At 39.4% G+C, this 17,130-nt stretch overlaps 2 protein-coding genes and 1 pseudogene across 2 annotated transcripts in view; all 3 read left to right on the top strand.

The window, feature by feature from the left end:
* The window catches only part of CFAP70 (cilia and flagella associated protein 70), an 87,689-nt gene extending 75,444 nt beyond the window's left edge, over positions 1-12,245 (top strand). The window contains exons 26-28 of the mRNA XM_029201293.1: positions 1,886-1,987; positions 10,543-10,590; positions 11,936-12,245. Coding sequence (XP_029057126.1) covers positions 1,886-1,987; positions 10,543-10,590; positions 11,936-12,016 — 231 coding nt within the window. The 3' untranslated portion in view covers positions 12,017-12,245. The remainder of the gene's footprint in view (positions 1-1,885; positions 1,988-10,542; positions 10,591-11,935) is intronic.
* LOC114883466 lies at positions 4,481-5,300 on the top strand (annotated as a pseudogene).
* A 1,129-nt stretch (positions 12,246-13,374) lies between the features above and the next one.
* MRPS16 (mitochondrial ribosomal protein S16) lies at positions 13,375-15,002 on the top strand. The gene is made up of 3 exons (XM_029245844.1): positions 13,375-13,577; positions 14,012-14,272; positions 14,760-15,002. The coding sequence occupies exons 1-3, from the start codon at positions 13,565-13,567 to the stop codon at positions 14,891-14,893; spliced, it is 408 nt and encodes a 135-aa protein (XP_029101677.1). The 5' UTR covers positions 13,375-13,564; the 3' UTR covers positions 14,894-15,002.
* Positions 15,003-17,130: the final 2,128 nt, after the last annotated feature.

Genomic DNA, 17,130 nt, shown 5'->3' with positions numbered 1-17,130 from the left:
GTAATAGACAGCTCTATTTGATGGTCCCCCAGACACCTCAAAATGTACATATCCAAAATATAACCTAACTTATCTCAGAAGGATTCTCACATTCCTTAAGCCTGTACCTTCTCCTGTATTCCCTGTCTTAGTAAATGGGACTATAATGAATCCAGTCAACCAAGCCAGAAACTTAAAAACTATCCTAGTCTAATTCTATTACTTTTAATTAGGCATCAAATATCCTATTGATTTTGTCTCCTAAATGTCTGTTGAGTCTACTGTCTCCTCTCCATCTGTGTTTTTACTGCTCTAATTCAAGCCTCATCCCTTCTTTACCTGCTAGGGTGTTCTCCTGTCCTCCCTCAATTCATCTCCTGCATTGTTACCAAAGTGGTCTTTAAAATATGCAAATACAAGGTTACTTCCCTATTTAAACTCCTCAGTGACTACCCCTTATTTCAGAATAATATTCAGATTTTTTTTGAATGATCTGGTCTCTTCCTAACTCCTTGGTCTTATCACTTCCTTTGTTTTCTCTCTTCTCTCTCTCGCTTTCTCTCTGTCTCTCCCTTCCCTCCCTTCTCCAGCCACACAAGCATATTAAGAGTTTCCTGAGCATGCCATGCTCTCTGAAGCCTCTGTGCCTCTGTATATGAAGTTCCTCTTACCTGGAATGCCTTGAAGTATAGCTAACAAACTCCTATTTATCCTTCAGGATTGACTTCAGCAGTGATTCTTCTCTGAAGCCATCCCTTAATCTCGGGGTACAATTATTCCTCTTTTCCTTTGTCCCTCCACTAGATTATTTATGTGTATATATATACATATATATATATGTATATATATATGCTTTTATTATAGAAATGCTTATTTTCTATCAGAACTCTTTATGTGTTTGAGTTTTCATTTTGTCCTAATTTTTTACGTATCTGTCAGTGAATTCTTTGGGCAAAAGTTGTATTTTTTCTTTTTATTCTAAGTATCTAGCATACTGCCTGACACAGAGTAAAATAAATCCTTAGCAAATATAGGTTGATTAAATAATGAATCAATATCTCTGAGACATTTAAAGTGTGGACCAAGGTATGGGCATTGCCGAAAGGCCATTCTTCATATTGTCTTGGGCCTAGAAACCAGTTATTTTACTTTCTAAAACATGAAAAATGAAGAACGATTTTACTGGGGAGAGAGAGGTATCTTATCCTTTCCTTAGGTGACCTTTTGGAAGATTTTACAAAACAGACTCACAGTATTAGGGAGCAGCAATGATATCCATGTGCCCAGAGCTCAGGGAATGCCCTAGAATCTCTGAATGTTGTATTGATTGCTCAAGATTGTGCTGTCAATAACTATTATTAGGGGAAAGAGAAGCTTTCTAAACAGTAGTATTTTGATGGGCTAATAGGACTTTAACTTAAGAAAGGGATGTACAATGTAAAACTACAAATGTATCTGACAGCCCACTGTGTATGGGGAAATCACTGAATGAGGCACACATGATAGTGAATACTTCTGGTTTTCCAACCCTGGCACCTGAAGCTCTATGGTTCATGGATGCCCTGATGGGCCTGCTATAGAGAGAAGGAAAAAGAGAGGGGTGTAACTCGAGAGCCCAGCAGGCAGGGTTCCAGATTCCTGTACCTGACTTTCTAATCAGAGCAGTTCTACTTTTAACTCATTCATATATTGGAACACCACCACATATGATTTTGTTTGAAGAAAGAGTTCTGTTGCTAAAAACTTTTTTTCTGTTGCTAAAAATTTTTTAAGTTGAAAATTATTAGTATGGGTCACATATATCAATGTTATTTGGACATAGCATTTTCAGCTAAACAGATTCCAGCTGGCTTAAGTGAAAACTACTTTGACTTAACAAATCACGTTATCTTCTTTTTCTGTCAAGCTGGATGAGCTCACAGAGGCTGAGGATGCTCTCTCTGAAGCCAATGCACTGAACAACTACAATGCTGAAGTATGGGCATATCTGGCCCTGGTCTGCCTGAAAGTGAGTGATTATTATCCTTACACAATGCCCTTGTAGAGCAGAGGGGTGAGGGACCAAGTAAAGAAAGAGATAGCGGGAAGGCCATCAATGCATGATAGTTGAGGTTTGATGAGCTTCAGATGTGGTCATTATACTGATGATGAAGGAGAGCTCATGTCTGGGAAGCCTCTACTTAGGATGTGCTTGAAAATCATATACTTAGGTGTGTTTGTCTGGAAAGCAGATTCTAAAAATGGGAATGAGGCACTTGGGTTTGGTGGTCTCAGGTGAGTAGTAATGGGGTGGATTGGGGTTGACCGTCAGTGGGGGTTTCAGATGGGGTGGGCTCCCTGTGGCACTTTTGAGCTGCTCAGCAGGCCTCAGCCCAGACCACACAAACTAAGCCCAGTCCAGTGTGTGCCCTGACTCAAGATGAAGGAGCATGTACAGATCAGATCTTGGTCTGGGGTTGCAGTTAGGAGATGTGCAAGGGCTGTGCAGTGGGATGGCAGATGAGACTTGGGGAAGGTGAGAGATTTTCCTTCTGCCCTCCTCAGCACCACTCTGCCTGCCTTCACTCTCGTGTTTAGGACCTCAAGTCTGGGATTGTATAGTCATCCTATTTATGCTCTGGATCTACAGAAATGTCATATGTGGTCTAGAAAACTATATAAGAATCTAATGATAAAAAGAAAGGCAAAGTAGACAATAAGGGTGTAGCCATAAATGAATTACCAACAATAGGAACAACAGAAATCTGATAGACTGAAGTTATTTTCCCAAAAGATCCCATCATTTAAAAAATGCACCTGATGCTATGAAGCATCTTCTTTGTAATTGTCTCTAAGATTTGTCTTTGAGACCAGAATTCAGACAGATGGTTTAGCTATTCAGACACATAGTTTAGATATTTACCTGATACTAATCAGGAAAGACATGGTATTTATATTTAAAATGTATTTAATTATATTTAATGACCTGAGTTCCTTTTTCATTAAAGTTGTTTTCCTTTTAAAAAAATTTAAAATGGGAGTGATATTGTATCAGAATGTAACAAGGTCAAAGACCAGCAAAGGAGTTACTCTACTAGTGTTTCTGAATCAGTCCATCCTGTTGAACTGCTGGCTGAGGGTGCTTATCCTTGAAATAGATGGGAAATTGTGTGTGGGGGGGTAATTGTGGGAATTTGTGATAGCTGCTTTACCTATAGAAAATAACCCTCCCATAATTAAAATAACTTGCTTCAATAACTTGCACATTAGCCTAAGATTCAAATTGGGAATAAAGAGAGTGGCCCTCAGTTTTCCATTGGCCAATACAACACAGAACTGACAGGGAGTATTGTGATTATAAGAGAAACTAACAGAATAAAAATTACTGGACTTTCTCTTTGGAGTAAATATCAATATGAGAAATACCTGAGTTCTTACCCCAGCTGTGCCACAACTAGCTGTGGGATACTGGGGAAGTTACTTAAACTTGCTGGGCCTCAGTTTCTTCATCTTTAAACTAAAAGGGTCAAAATGGAAGATTTTAATACACTTCTCTCAGAAACTGCTAGATCAAATAGGGAAAAAATTAAGGATGTGTAAGATTTGAATAAAACAACAAGGTTGAGCTCAAACACTAATTATATAGCCCTGTGCTTAATCATAGAATACATATTCTTTTGAAGCACAAGTGAATTATTCATAAAGGTTGACCATATGCTAGACCACAAAGAGAGCTTCAATGAATACATGTAGATCACACTTCAGTAAAATTATAAATCAACAACTAAAAGATAGGCCAAAAGACTCACATACATTTGTAAACTTAAAAAGATGTTTCTAATTAATTCATAGATCAAAAAGAAAATCATATACAATTTCTTTTGGTAGGTAGAGTTCTAAAGATGACCTCCCCCAAGATTATTTCCTGAAACACTAATATACCACAAAACAAGCCCCAGCAAATTTAAGAGGATAGAAATTATATCAAACATTTTTTCCAACCACAGTGGTATGAAACTAGAAATCAACTATAGAAAGAAAAATGGGAAAAAGAACAAACACGTGTAGACTAAACAGCATGCTACTAAAAAAGCAATGGGTCAATGATGAAATCAAAGAGGAATTCAGAAAATACCTCGAGATAAATGAAAATGGAAACACAACTTTCCAAAATCTATGGGACGAAGCAAAAGCAGTTCTAAGAGGGAATTTCATAGCAATATAGGCCTTCCTCAAGAAACAAGAAAAGTCTCAAATAAACAACCAAACCTACCACCTAAAAGAATTAGAAAGAGAAGAACAAACAAAGCCCAAAGTCAGTGGAAGGAAGGAATTAATAAAGATTAGAGAGAGCAGTAGCACCACATCTCCTCAGACTACGGCCTCAGACCCATGCTTTCACCTCCCGCCCCTACCCACCCCCCCCACCCCCCCGCCCAAAGGAGTACCTATCCCTTTGTCCCATGCCTGGGAGTAGCGTGAACTTCTTCCCTGCGGACTATAAAGACTAACTAGTTTGAAAATGGGAAAACTAGAACCAGCAGATTCTTCTCAAAACACCAGTCTCTTATTTCAGAAGAGTTAATTTCAGAAGGAAACTGGGTCAAGCTTGATAAAACAACTGACAGGGATCTTACTGGTAAAACAAGAACTTGGGAAACTGTGAGGTGGACAACTAGGAAAGGACAGTCTGCTGATGGTGTGGCCGGTTATCCCAGTGCTTCAAAGAACCCTTCATTATGAATGTATCATTCTGGTAAAGCAGTTCTGACCACCACTGGGAGGCTACTGCTTAGAATTCCCTGTGGGTCTCATTGATGACAGCGAAAGCCTAGAAGCAGCTGCTCTTCAGGAGCTAGAGGAAGAAACTGGCTATAAAGGAGATGTTGCTGAATGTTCTCCAGCTGTATGTATGGATCCAGGTTTGTCAAATTGTACCACACACATCATGACAGTAACTATCAATGGAGATGACGCTGAAAACCTAAGGCCTGAGTCAAAGCCAGGAGTTGGAGAATTTGTGGAAGTAATTTCCTTACCAAAGAATGACCTGCTGAAGAGACTTGATGCTCTGGTAGCTGATGAACATCTGACAGTAGACGCTAGGTCTATTCCCATGCTCTGGCATTGAAACGTGCAAAGATGCAGCCATTTGAAGTGCCCTTCCTGAAGTTTTAAGGCCAAAGGACAGCGGCCATGTTTTTTGTAAAAAGAACCACCAGACCCCCTTCACTAAGACTTTGTATTCAGCTTAGTTTTAATGTAGATTTGAAATGAGCTTTTTCATAAAATAAAAGCAACACCAAATGCAAAAAAAAAAGATCAGAGATGAAATAAATAAAATAGAGATAAAAAATAATAGAAAAAATCAATGAAACCTAGAGTTGGTTTTTTGAAAAGATAAACAAAATTGATAAACCTTTAGCCAGGCTTACCAAGAAGAAAAGAGAGAGGACCCAAATAAACAAAATAAGAATGAAAAAGGAGAAATAACAACTGATACCACAGAGATACAAAAAATCATAAGAGGATAGTAGGGACAGTTATATGCCAACAAACTGGACAAACTAGAAGAAATGGGCAAATTTCTAGAAACATACAACCTGCCAACACTGAGTCCAGATGGAATAGACAATCTGAACAGACTGATAACTAGAATTGAAATTGAATTTGTAATTTAAAAAACTCCCAGCAATGAATTGGGAGATTGGGATTGACATATATACACTAATATGTATAAAATAGATAACTAATAAGAACCTGCTGTATAAAAAATAAAATAAAATTAAAAAATTTAAAAAAAAACTCCTAGCAAATAAAAGTCCAGGACCAGACAGCTTCACAAGGGAATTCTACAAAATAAATAAAGAAGAACTAATACCTATCCTTCTCAAACTATTCCAAAAAATTTAAGAGATCAGAACACTCCCAAATTCATTCTGTGAGGCCACCATTTACCCTGAGACCAAAACCAGACAAAGACATTACAAAAAAAGAAATTACAGGCCAGTATCTTTGATGAATATAGGTGGAAATGTCATCAACAAAATATTAGCAAACCGAATCCACCAGTGTATAAAAAGGATCATACACCACCATCAAGTTGGATTTATTCCAAGGTCACAAGGATGGTTCAACTTTTGCAAATCAATCAATGTAATATACCAAATTAACAGAAGGAAGGTTAAAACTCCCATGATAATCTCAATAGTTGCAGAAAAATCATTTGACAAAAGTAAACATCCATTCATGATAAAAACTCTCATCAAAGTGGGTATAAAGGGACTATATCTCAACACAATAAAGGCCATTTATGACAAACCCACAGCCAACATCATACTCATTGGTGAAAAGCTAAAAGTCTTCCTGCTAAATTCAGGAATAAGGCAAGGATTCCCACTCTTGCCACTTCTTCTCTCTTTTTTTTTTAATTGAAGTATAGTTGATTTACAGTGTTGCGTTGTTTTCTGGTGTACAGCAAAGTGATTCTTTTTCATAATCTTTTCCATTGTAGTTTATTACAAAATATTGAATATAGTTCCCTGTGTTATACAGGAGGACATTGTTGTTTATCTGTTTTGTATATAGTAGTGTGTATCTGCTAATCCCTCACCCACACCTTTCCTTTTGGTAACCATAAGTTTGTTTTCTATGTCAGTGAGTCTGTTTGGTAAATAAGTTCATTTCTACAATTTTTTAGATTCCACATATAAGCGATATCATATGATATTTGTCTTTCTCTGTCTGATTTACTTCACTTAGTATGATAACCTCGGGGTTCATCCATGTTGCTGCAAATGGCATCATTTCATTTTTTTATGGCTGAGTAATATTCCATTGGAGATAGATAGATAGATAGATAGATATCACATCTTCTTTATCCATTCATCTGTTGACAGACATTTAGGTTGCTTCTGTGTCTTGGCTACTATAAATAGTACTGCTATGAACATTGGGGTGCATGTATCTTTTCAAATTAGAGTTTTCTCCAGATATATGCCCAGAAGTGGGATTGCTGGGTCATATGGTAACAAGGTATGCTGAAACTACTGATGAATGCTTAAGGAGGAAGAAGATATTTACATAGTCTCAAGAATTTCACAACAAGATATTTATTAATTACAAGGGGGAACACAGTAATGCCATAGTAGAAAAACCTGGCAGATAACAATCTAAACAAATAATCAAGGTTACCATCACCATTATTGGGATAAACAGCTTGTGCCTCCTAATATAGAACGCACTGAGGGCAACACAACAGTGTTTTTGAGGTATTCCTGCTAAAAGTTCATAACCTGATATAATCATAAAGATACATCAAACACTAACTGAGGAATATTTTACAAAATTACTGCCCTATAATGTTGAGAAATTCCAATATCATGAAACAAAAAGAATCAAGAACTACTCCCAATTAAAAGAAACTGAAGACATGAATACTGAGTAAAAGGCATGATCCTGGATTTTCTTTTGCTATAAAAGATATTACTGGGGCATTTGGAAAAATCTGAATGAAGTCTACAGATTAGATAATAGTATTATATTTGTACTAATCTCATGATTTTGATAATTGCACTGGTCTTATGTAAGAGAATGTCCTTGGTTTTAGGAAACACATACTAAAGTCTAAAATTGCATCATGTTTGCAATTTACTCTCAAATGGTTCAGGAAAAGTTAAAATATATACTTATGTATCATGTACATATGTATGTATGTGTGCATGTGTGTATATACAGAGAGGAGAGAACTATTCTTGTAACTTTAATCTGAAATTATGTCAAAATTTAAAAGATAATTCATTAAGATAACATAAATTAATACCACGCTACACACCCATTAGAATGGCTTAAATCGAAAAGACTGGCAATTATTGACAGGGATGTGGAGAAACCGGAATCCTTATACGTTGCTGGCGGGATTGCAAATTAGTACACCACTTTGGAAAACAGTTTGGCAGATTCTTAAAAAGTTAAATACATACTTACCGTATATCCCAGCAATTCCACTTCTTGGTATCTAGTCAAGAAAAGTGAAAACATATGTCTACACAAAGATTTCTCTATTTCATTACAGCATTTAATAATCGGTAAAGACTGGAAACATTCCAAATGACCCATCAGTGAATGGATAAACAAAATATGGTATATTTATATAATGGAATACTATTAAGCAATAAAAATGAAATTCTGATTCATGCAACAATATGGATGAACCTCAAAAATATTATGCTAATTAAGAGAAGGCACAAAAGACTGTATATTATATGATACCATTTATATGAAATTAGGAAAATTATAGAGATGAAAATAGATCAGTGATTCTAGGGCCAAGGGTTGGAATGGGGATTGACTGAAAACAGGCACGAAGAAACTTTTGGGGAGTAATAGAAACCTTCTAAAACTGGATTGTGGTGATGGTTGCACAGTTGAACCTTAAAATTAGTGAATTTTATGGTACATATATTATACCTCAATAAATCTATTTTTAAAAGATTAAACAGGGTGTCCCTGGTGGCGCAGTGGTTGAGAGTCCGCCTGCCGATGCATGGGACACGGGTTCGTGCCCCGGTCCGGGAAGATCCCACATGCCGCGGAGCGGCTGGGCCCGTGAGCCATGGCCGCTGAGCCTGCGCGTCCGGAGCCTGTGCTCCGCAACGGGAGAGGCCCGCGTACCGCAAAAAAAAAAAAAAAAAATTAAACAGCCCACCAAAATGAGGAATAAATGGACTGACTGTTCAATAAATAGTGGTGGAGTCATTGGCTATCCATATGAAAAAAAAAGTAGTCATTACTTCACCCCCCACCCCACCCCCCCACACACACTATTCCAGCTGGTTTAAAGGTCTAAATCCTAAAACTTTAGACTCTTTAGAAGAAAATATGGAGGATACCTCTTTGCCCTTGGGTGTGCATGGTTTCCTTATGACTATAAAAGCACAAGACAAAGATAAAAATATCAATAAATTAACAACTTTTAAATTGGAAATTCATGTACAACAAAAGGCACTAAAATAAAGCTTAAGGACTTTATTATAAATACTTGCAGCATTTATAACTAATAAAGGATTAATATCCAGAATATATAAATATTTCCTACAATAAGAAAAAACCCTACACACAATCTGATTGAAAAATGGTCACAGGATAGGAATATATAATTTGCTGAAGTGGAAATTGTAAAAGTCAATAAATATATGAAAAGAAGTTCTGCTTCACTAGTAACCATGAAAATGCAATTTATAATTATGTGACAGAAATTCACACCCATAAGATTGGGAAAAATTAGTTTGATATTACCAACATTGATTAGGATTGTCCTAATTGCTAGTGGATGTAAAGTGGTACAACTACTTTGAAGTGCAATATGGCGTTATTTAGTCACATTCATATCTACAACTTAGCAATTTTATATATAGATACATTCCTAAGGAAAATACCAGAAAACATGAACAAGGATGTTTACTGCAGCATTTTACATAATAACAAAACAAAAAAATTCTTTTTCAAAATTTTGCCTGTTCTGGATCCTTCCATCCTTTGGGTCTCTGCCTCCCTATGACAGAAGTGAAACAAAAGTAATAATGATAGGAAAGGAAGATGTACTGGAAAATGCCCCTGGAATTCAGTGAACTTCAGGTAGGAACACTTGAAAGTTTAAATATTTTAGAAAAGTCTTTACAGTAATGAAGTCTTCTGTGAACTAGTAAAAATTTACCATGGACTAGCACTAATCAGAGAATTGGACTTGATATTCTCTAAATTCCCTTCTAACCTGAACAGTCTGTGGTTCTCATATTTATGTATTTAAAATTTCTGAAGTGACTCTTAATACTGCAGCTAATTTGTTATGCACAAGCTTATGAAATATACTAGTGAAATCATATTATTCTCATTTAAGTCCTACATGATTACTTCATGCAAGAAATAACTAGGAGAAGTAGTGTTCTCACCTCATATCCAGATCTTCATGGAAGTAATTGCAGTATCTGCTTTTTCTAATGCATACAGACAGGATAAATTGTAGTAGTTAAAAACCTGGACTCTGGAGCCAAGCTGCATTGTTTTAAAACCTGGCTCTTCCACTTATTAGCTTCATAACCCTGGCAAGTTATTTATCCTCTCTGTGCCCAGGTTTCTCTATCTGTAAACTGGGAACTATAGATACTAGTGGCATGTAAATATCAATAGTATATTGATACAATATAAATAATAGTGGTATGTATGAAAGTAAAGCACTTTAAAAATGTAAACAATTAAAAACAATGTAAACTACAAAGCAAGCACTATGTAAGTGTTAGCTGTTATTAACAGAATAGCTTCAATCCTGAGAGTAACAAATGACTCATGGTGCTTTCAGGAAAAAAAAAAAGAGAGGCCAAGTTGTCTTTAAGCTTTTTGAAATGAAGGAGGGATATATATATTATATATATATGAACATCTGCTTTTCCCTACCATCTTTCATTTTCCTGCTTCCCCCTTTGAATTCAGAGGTTCTTAACTAAGAAGGTATAAATCCTCTGCTTATGTACTTTCCCTTCATAATATTTATATGTCCTCATCACCAGGCAGTGCTCTTTTTTTCAGGCTGGACGGCAACTGGAAGCTGAGCAGGCCTACAAGTACACGATGAAGGTATGATGCAGATACCTCTGCTGTTCATACTGTACTGAGGTTGGTAAACTGGAGGGAAGGTGCTGGCTTAATTCAGGACTTGACTTTACAGCATTTCATGATATGAATATTTTTCTAGAGGATTTTCTTACCATCTTTGGCCATTATCATGGGGCTGCTGGGTTTGGAATAAAAACCCACATATTACCATGCGGGATCTTTTGTTAACCTCCCTGGGCCTCATTTTCCTCACATATAAAATGAAGGTGTTGCTCTAGTCCAGGGGTCAGCAAACTTTTTCTGTAAAGGGCAAAACAGGAAATATTTTAGGCTTTGTGGGCTACATGGTTTCTATTGTAACTACTACTCTGCCCTTGTAGTGCAAAAACAGCTATAGACAATACACCAACTAATGAGCATGGCTGCATTTCAAATAAAATTTTACTTACAAAATAGGCAGCAGGCTGGATTTGGCTCATGAGCAATTGCTTGCCAACCCCTGGTCTAGTCTATCAGTTATGACTGCAAGTAATTTGACTTGGAAGACAGTGGCTTAAACAAATTAGGAGTTTTATTTTTCTCATCTAATGAAAAGTCCAGAATTGGTACCACAGTGTCATCAGAGACCCAACCTCTTTCTTTCTGCTTCACCAATCATAGCATGCAGTTTCCATCCCTCATAGTTGCAAGACAGCCATTGTAGGTCCAGCTATCATATCCATGTTTCAGGCACAATAAAGAACAAGGCAGGGAAAGGACAAAGGGGCCATGCTAGCTATTTCACCTCCCTTTAAAGAGATATGACTTTACCTTACATTTCATTGGCAACAACTGAAATTACCCCTAGCTGCAAGGGAAGCAAGAAATGTGGCTTTTTAGCTGGTTACATTGCTGCCCTGGAAAGAAATGATTTTGTTAGTAAAAGAAGGGAGAGAGTGGGTTTTCAGTAGGCAACTAGATGTGTCTACTACACATCTAGATTTTAAAATTAAAGTCTGATGTCTTTGATTCCTGTGTCTTTCATTCCTTTCTCTCACTTGCCAAATAGGAACATTATTCATTAGTTAAGATATATTGGGTGATAAGGTAAACAGTTTTAAAAATAAACTTTAAGTTATTTTACAAAAACATACACGAATTGTGAGTGTTCATACCACGTGATGAATTTTCATAAAGTGAACACATCCATGTAACCAGCACGATGTTTTGAGGTCTTTTTAATGGAGTTATTGGGAAATAGAGAATATAGGAAGAGTCAATTCCATCCTGAGGAACTATGTTCTTTAGCTGTGGTTCCGCAAAAGAGGGGTCTCCACATAGGTATATCAGGTATGACATGTGTCCTTCCCTTCCTCCTCTCATGCAGCTGAAATTGAAAGATGAGAGTCTGCTTGCAGAGATCCACATGGTACAGGAGACAGTTGGCTTTGGAAATCCATCTTTCTGACATCCTTCCACCTGAAGAATTTTCTGTATGGGACACTGAGCTCCTTTCCTTCCCAGAGAAATTATACCCTGGATGTTTCACCATATGAGGGCTTGGGATAAAGAAAAAAGGATCTTCAGCACAAACTGAAACCCATTCACTTATTTCCATTGGCTATCTTACTGGATGTCTATGTTACTGGATGTTTTAGTGGTTGACAGTAAACTGGATGGCAATAAAAAAATCTAAAGAAGAGATTCAGAATTCATCAGTTCAGGTATACTGAGGTATATATAAGAATATAACTCTGTGTGTGTGTGTGTGTGTGTGTGTGTGTGTGTGTGTGTATAAGTAAGGGATAGTAGCTTCATTATTAGGGTTTCCGGTGAAAGCTTATCAGGATCACTCCTGAAAGAGGTCAACTGCTAAGGTCGTTGGCCAGGTTCACTTACTGGAACTTGGGAATTAAGGCATCATTTCTAAGGTGGGTGGAAAGGAAGAATGCTGTGCTGGGTCACTGCATTAGAGCAAAGAGCATATGAGTTGGCCAGATCCTTTGGATCCAACAGTGAACAGAGAAGCTTAATAGACTGGTCCTTGCTGAAGGTATCTTCATGGATCTAAATCACAAGGGCTCCATGAAGAGTCCATTACCCTATAACAGATGCAAAACTCCTCACAACGGAGGCCATTTATTCTAGGGCTACAGATGACAAAGGAACCATACCTCACCCCTGTCCTCCGGATCAGTTTACAGCAAAACCAGAAATAAAGGCTCCCCTCCTTCATTTTTTAAAGGAGGCGGTTGAGAGACTAGGAGGGGGGTAGAGCAGGAGGGAAGGTGAGAGGCATATTAGTAAGCACAGAACGGTAAAATCAACTCTACATTCATTTATAGTCCTTCTACTCTCAGTCCTAACACTACCTCCTTTATGAATCTTCCTGAGGCACAAAGGAATTATCAGGTTCACCTTCTCTTCCGCTCACTCCAGGACTGTGTACTGACCACCCCTAGTTACTCTGGTGTAACCTCACCATCTCCCCTACCAGACTGTCAAGCTTCCTGGGGTCAGGGACAGCGCATCTTTGCGTTCTCGGCAGCTCGCCTTGGCCCTAACTGGTGCTCGGAAAGTTTGCTGGAAGGATGGATTTGCGGAGCACTTTAGCACTTCTTAGCCACTCCCACGACTGTCCACTACTCCTCCCTCTGGCAGGAACCCAAAGGCCAGGGAGGGCCGGGAGACCCAACACGGCTCTTCTCGCACTTATCCGGCCCCAAACTGTAGCGCCCCTCCTTTGCGGCAGTTGAGGTACGTTAGTTTCCACTGTGTTGCGTTACGGGAAGTGTAGGGGCGAAAAGCGGAAGAGGCGGGGCGAGTGGGGCGTTCGCTTCTGGCACCGAGGCGCCCGGCCTGGGGTCGCGGAGCTTGGAGGCCGGCTATTCCTCAACGCTGACCTTTCCCGGCTGTCCTCCGCGCTACCAAGGCGGTAGAGCGGATCCGCGCGGGAGGCCAGAAGCTCCGAGGCGTCGCAACTGGTGCACAGGCCCCGGCGCCTGCCGGCTGCGCTATGGTCCAGCTCAGTGAGTGATGGGGGCCCCGGGAGACCTTAAGGGCGGTCGCCGCGGGTAGGGGGCGTGCGGGACTGGGTGGAGCGGCGCTCCCGTAGACGAGCTAGAGGCAACCAGTACCTGAAACTGCACACTTTTGACCCTCTCCTCAGTGGTTTTCTTGTTTTGTTTTTAAGTTTTCGCGGAAACCCTATGAGATAAACGGCATCAATTTTATAAATGAGGCAGCTGGACTCCGACATGGTCCAGAGCCAGTGTTGAGTGCGTTGGGGGATGGCTGGAGTGCATAAGAGGAGTTTCACAAAGAAACGGTATCTAAGTCAGATTGACAAGAATTGGTTGGAAGTAAGGACCTTTCAGTGGAGGAAGGGGGCTCATTTCATCTATCTCATTTTGTCGGTTTTGTGCCCTCGATTCTTGTGTCTTAACCACTTTTTTGTCTACAGGTACTCTGCTCTGCAAGGCCTACCATGGAGGCCACTTAACCATCCGCCTTACCCTGGGTGGCTGTACCAACCGGCCTTTCTACCGCATCGTGGCTGCTCACAACAAGTGCCCCAGGGATGGCCGTTTCGTGGAGCAGCTGGGCTCCTATGATCCACTGCCCAACAGTCATGGAGAGAAAATCGTTGCTCTCAACCTGGACCGGATCCGGCATTGGATTGGCTGTGGAGCCCACCTCTCTAAGCCTGTGGAAAAGCTTCTCGGTAACTCAGCTCTAGCCTTACCTCTCTGAGGGGATTTTAAATTGAAATCAGCTCGAAGATGATGGGAATTAAGAACGATTTTCATTATCTCCAGGCTAATCAGGACTGGAGTGAGAACTGAAATTGATCTGATTGCCATTTTGAATCTGGAGATTCCTTTTGTAGACTCCTTTATGAGACTTTTTGGATGACTGAGATTTTATGCTAAAAAATGGGAACGGTGTGTCTTGAATGGCTATCTGTCAGTTCTTTTTTTTTTCCAAGTAAGGAAAATAGTGTTAGGAAGTAGACAACATCCACTGTGACCTTGCAGTAAACGGAAGGAAATGAGTTGGGGGAAGAGGTAAAACATTTTGTTGAGTGAGGAACTTGATTTGAATCTATGTTCTAGATCAGGTCTCTGTTAGACCTCAGTTCAGTGATGCTGAGTTCCCAGGGAAACATTAGCTTGTATTGTTATAATGAATGAAAATACTGTTACTTTTAGGTCTTTCTGGCTTTTTCCCTCTGCATCCGATGGTGATCACAAATGCTGAGAGGCTGCGACGGAAACGGGCACGAGAAGTCCTCTTAGCGGCTCAGAAAACAGATACAGAGGCTACAGAAACAAAAGCAAACTGACTTCAGTGATCATAGCACTGGGAACAAGGTCGAAGTCCTCTTAAAATATTTGTGCAGATCTCTTAGCTTTATTATATTTAGAGGTCAATAAATGGAATTTTTTAAGTCATCCATGGTATTCTGGCCTGACCTGAACAGGGCCCAGGGAGAGGTTTGTTCTTGACTGACATAAAGCTGGGTATAGGTACTAATTAGCTTTTTCAGCCTTCATCTGGGGAAAGACAGTGGCTGTGGGGTGGATTGGACTCTGGGTCTCTTGGACAACTTTACAGCCTGCTACCTTCTAGGACTTCCCTGTGTTTCAAAGTCCCCAACCAGCATGTCTGTGTCCTATCCAACTAATTCCTACTTTAGTCATTTATGGTCATCCCACCAGCTCAGGAACACAGTTACTTCACTTACTGTTTTTGTAATTACAGATTTACATTGTCTTGTAAATGCAAAATTTCAGATTTACAAAGGTAGGTTTGTTATGAGCTTTTAGGCTCTAACAACCTACTTTTTAGGAATAACTGGAAGAAAGATAATATTGTAAAGTACCCACATACATTTTAGGCCTTTTCCGTGCAAGGTTATTTGTGAGAATTATAAGATATCATGAAATTAAGTAGGATTATCTCGTTTATAGGAGTGGAAGCTGAAGTTCAGCAGTAGAAACTTGCCCAAGGCCACATAGTTTTAATATTGGGCAGAGCTAAGAGTCAGACCCCAATGTTCCTACCTGGAGAGCCCTTTCCAACATGTCATATTGTCTGTAGCCGGGGAAATGAGCTAAGATGAGGGGCTTTACAAAAATCCATTTAAAAAGTCAGTGACAGAATCAGGTTTAGGTATCATGATTTTGTAATACAGATGACTGGTTGTGTCCCCCAAAACCCAAATAGCACATAGTCTGTTCCACCAGAAGTGCAGCAGGATTAGATGGTTTTAGTGCACATTGGATAATACAGATTTCATAATCTGACATAAAACTAAAACATAGGAGATTTATAGAGGAGATTCTATAGCCCTATCAATGTACCAAACTATTTTATTCTCTGGGTTTTATATTCTGAGAACAGTTACCAGCCATCTCAAAATCTGAGGTCATCAAGGCTCTCCCAGGGTTGTCACTGGTTGGCTTCCACTTACTTTGGGGCGACTTTAAAGGCACAGCAGGCAGAGAGCAACTGACTTTACCTGGGTTTGATCTTGGAACTAGGAAAGAGAAATGTTTTGAAAACCATTTCAAAGTTTAAAAGATAATAATCTACCCTGGAGAGTTTGAGGTCTTTGGAGAAGCTTTAATTGGTAGAGCAGAGGAGAATGTAATTCTGGAAAGTATTGTCCAGTGAGGGGAACTGATGTGAAATGGGTGTTGTGAGCCACTTAGTTTCTTCCAGCTCACGTATTCACTTTGTGCCCTGGTCTATCTTTTGTCTAAGATCTATATACACAAACTTCCTATGTGAGCTCATCCTCTCCCTGATTTCCAAAGTTTTCTCTAGCCCTAGCCTTGCTTTGGATTTCCAGGCCCAGATTTTTCACCAAGTCTTGAATGATTGCATCAGCCTGTCTTGCTACCCACTCAAGTCCAGCATGCTCAAACCCAGGACTGCACTTGAGAAAGCTTTTTCTTCTGAAGTTTAGGTTTTAATAAGATGAGCATTTGGACCATGTTATCTCCAGCAAAGTGGAAGGTGATTTAGGAGCTGAAAGGTGAATGGAAATGATTCTGTAATAAATGTCAAATCTGGAAGTTCTATCAGACAAAGAATTTTTAAAAGACCGGTATTTTGTCTTTTTGTTTAATGTAGGCTTTTTAAATTGCAGGGCTCAAGGGAAAGTCCCTACCCAGCGGTCCCAACCTGTAGGTTGCAAAATTATTTGGGCCTCAGAGCTCTATGTACTCTTGTCAGACCATCTTTGGAAAAGAACAAATCTGTTTAATCTTCAGGTTAAATTTAAACCATGTGAAATTGCCAAATGCCGATGATACGCTGTTTTTCACTGAAAAAAAGCAAAAAGAAAACAGTGCATAGGTTCAGTCTAATATAAACGTTCCTTATATTGTTGCATAAACTGAGCTAGGACGTTGGGGAAAAGGTAGGTGCGAGATTTCCAGAGCATCGGGAGGAGGGCCGCGGAGGAGAGGGCGTGGTGGAAGGCGGTCCCGGCGCTAGAGGAAACCAGGGACGCCGGCTCCACTCTCCGCCTCAATTCTGGCCGACGCAAGCTTGGCCACACCCCACTTTTGC

Source organism: Monodon monoceros, unplaced genomic scaffold (assembly GCF_005190385.1).
Source record: "Monodon monoceros isolate NGI ecotype Baffin Bay Population unplaced genomic scaffold, NGI_Narwhal_1 Super_Scaffold_4, whole genome shotgun sequence".
NCBI classification, from domain to species: Eukaryota; Metazoa; Chordata; class Mammalia; order Artiodactyla; family Monodontidae; genus Monodon; species Monodon monoceros.
The sequence above is the reverse complement of the archived record's forward strand: the minus strand, read 5'-3'. Positions and strand labels throughout refer to the sequence as shown.

What these genes read in the sequence shown, in the direction of transcription:
- MRPS16 (XM_029245844.1), top strand. An exon ending in GCCTGTGGAAAAGCTTCTCG is followed by an intron (nt 14,273 to 14,759) that starts GTAACTCAGCTC and finishes TGTTACTTTTAG; the next exon opens with GTCTTTCTGGCTTTTTCCCT.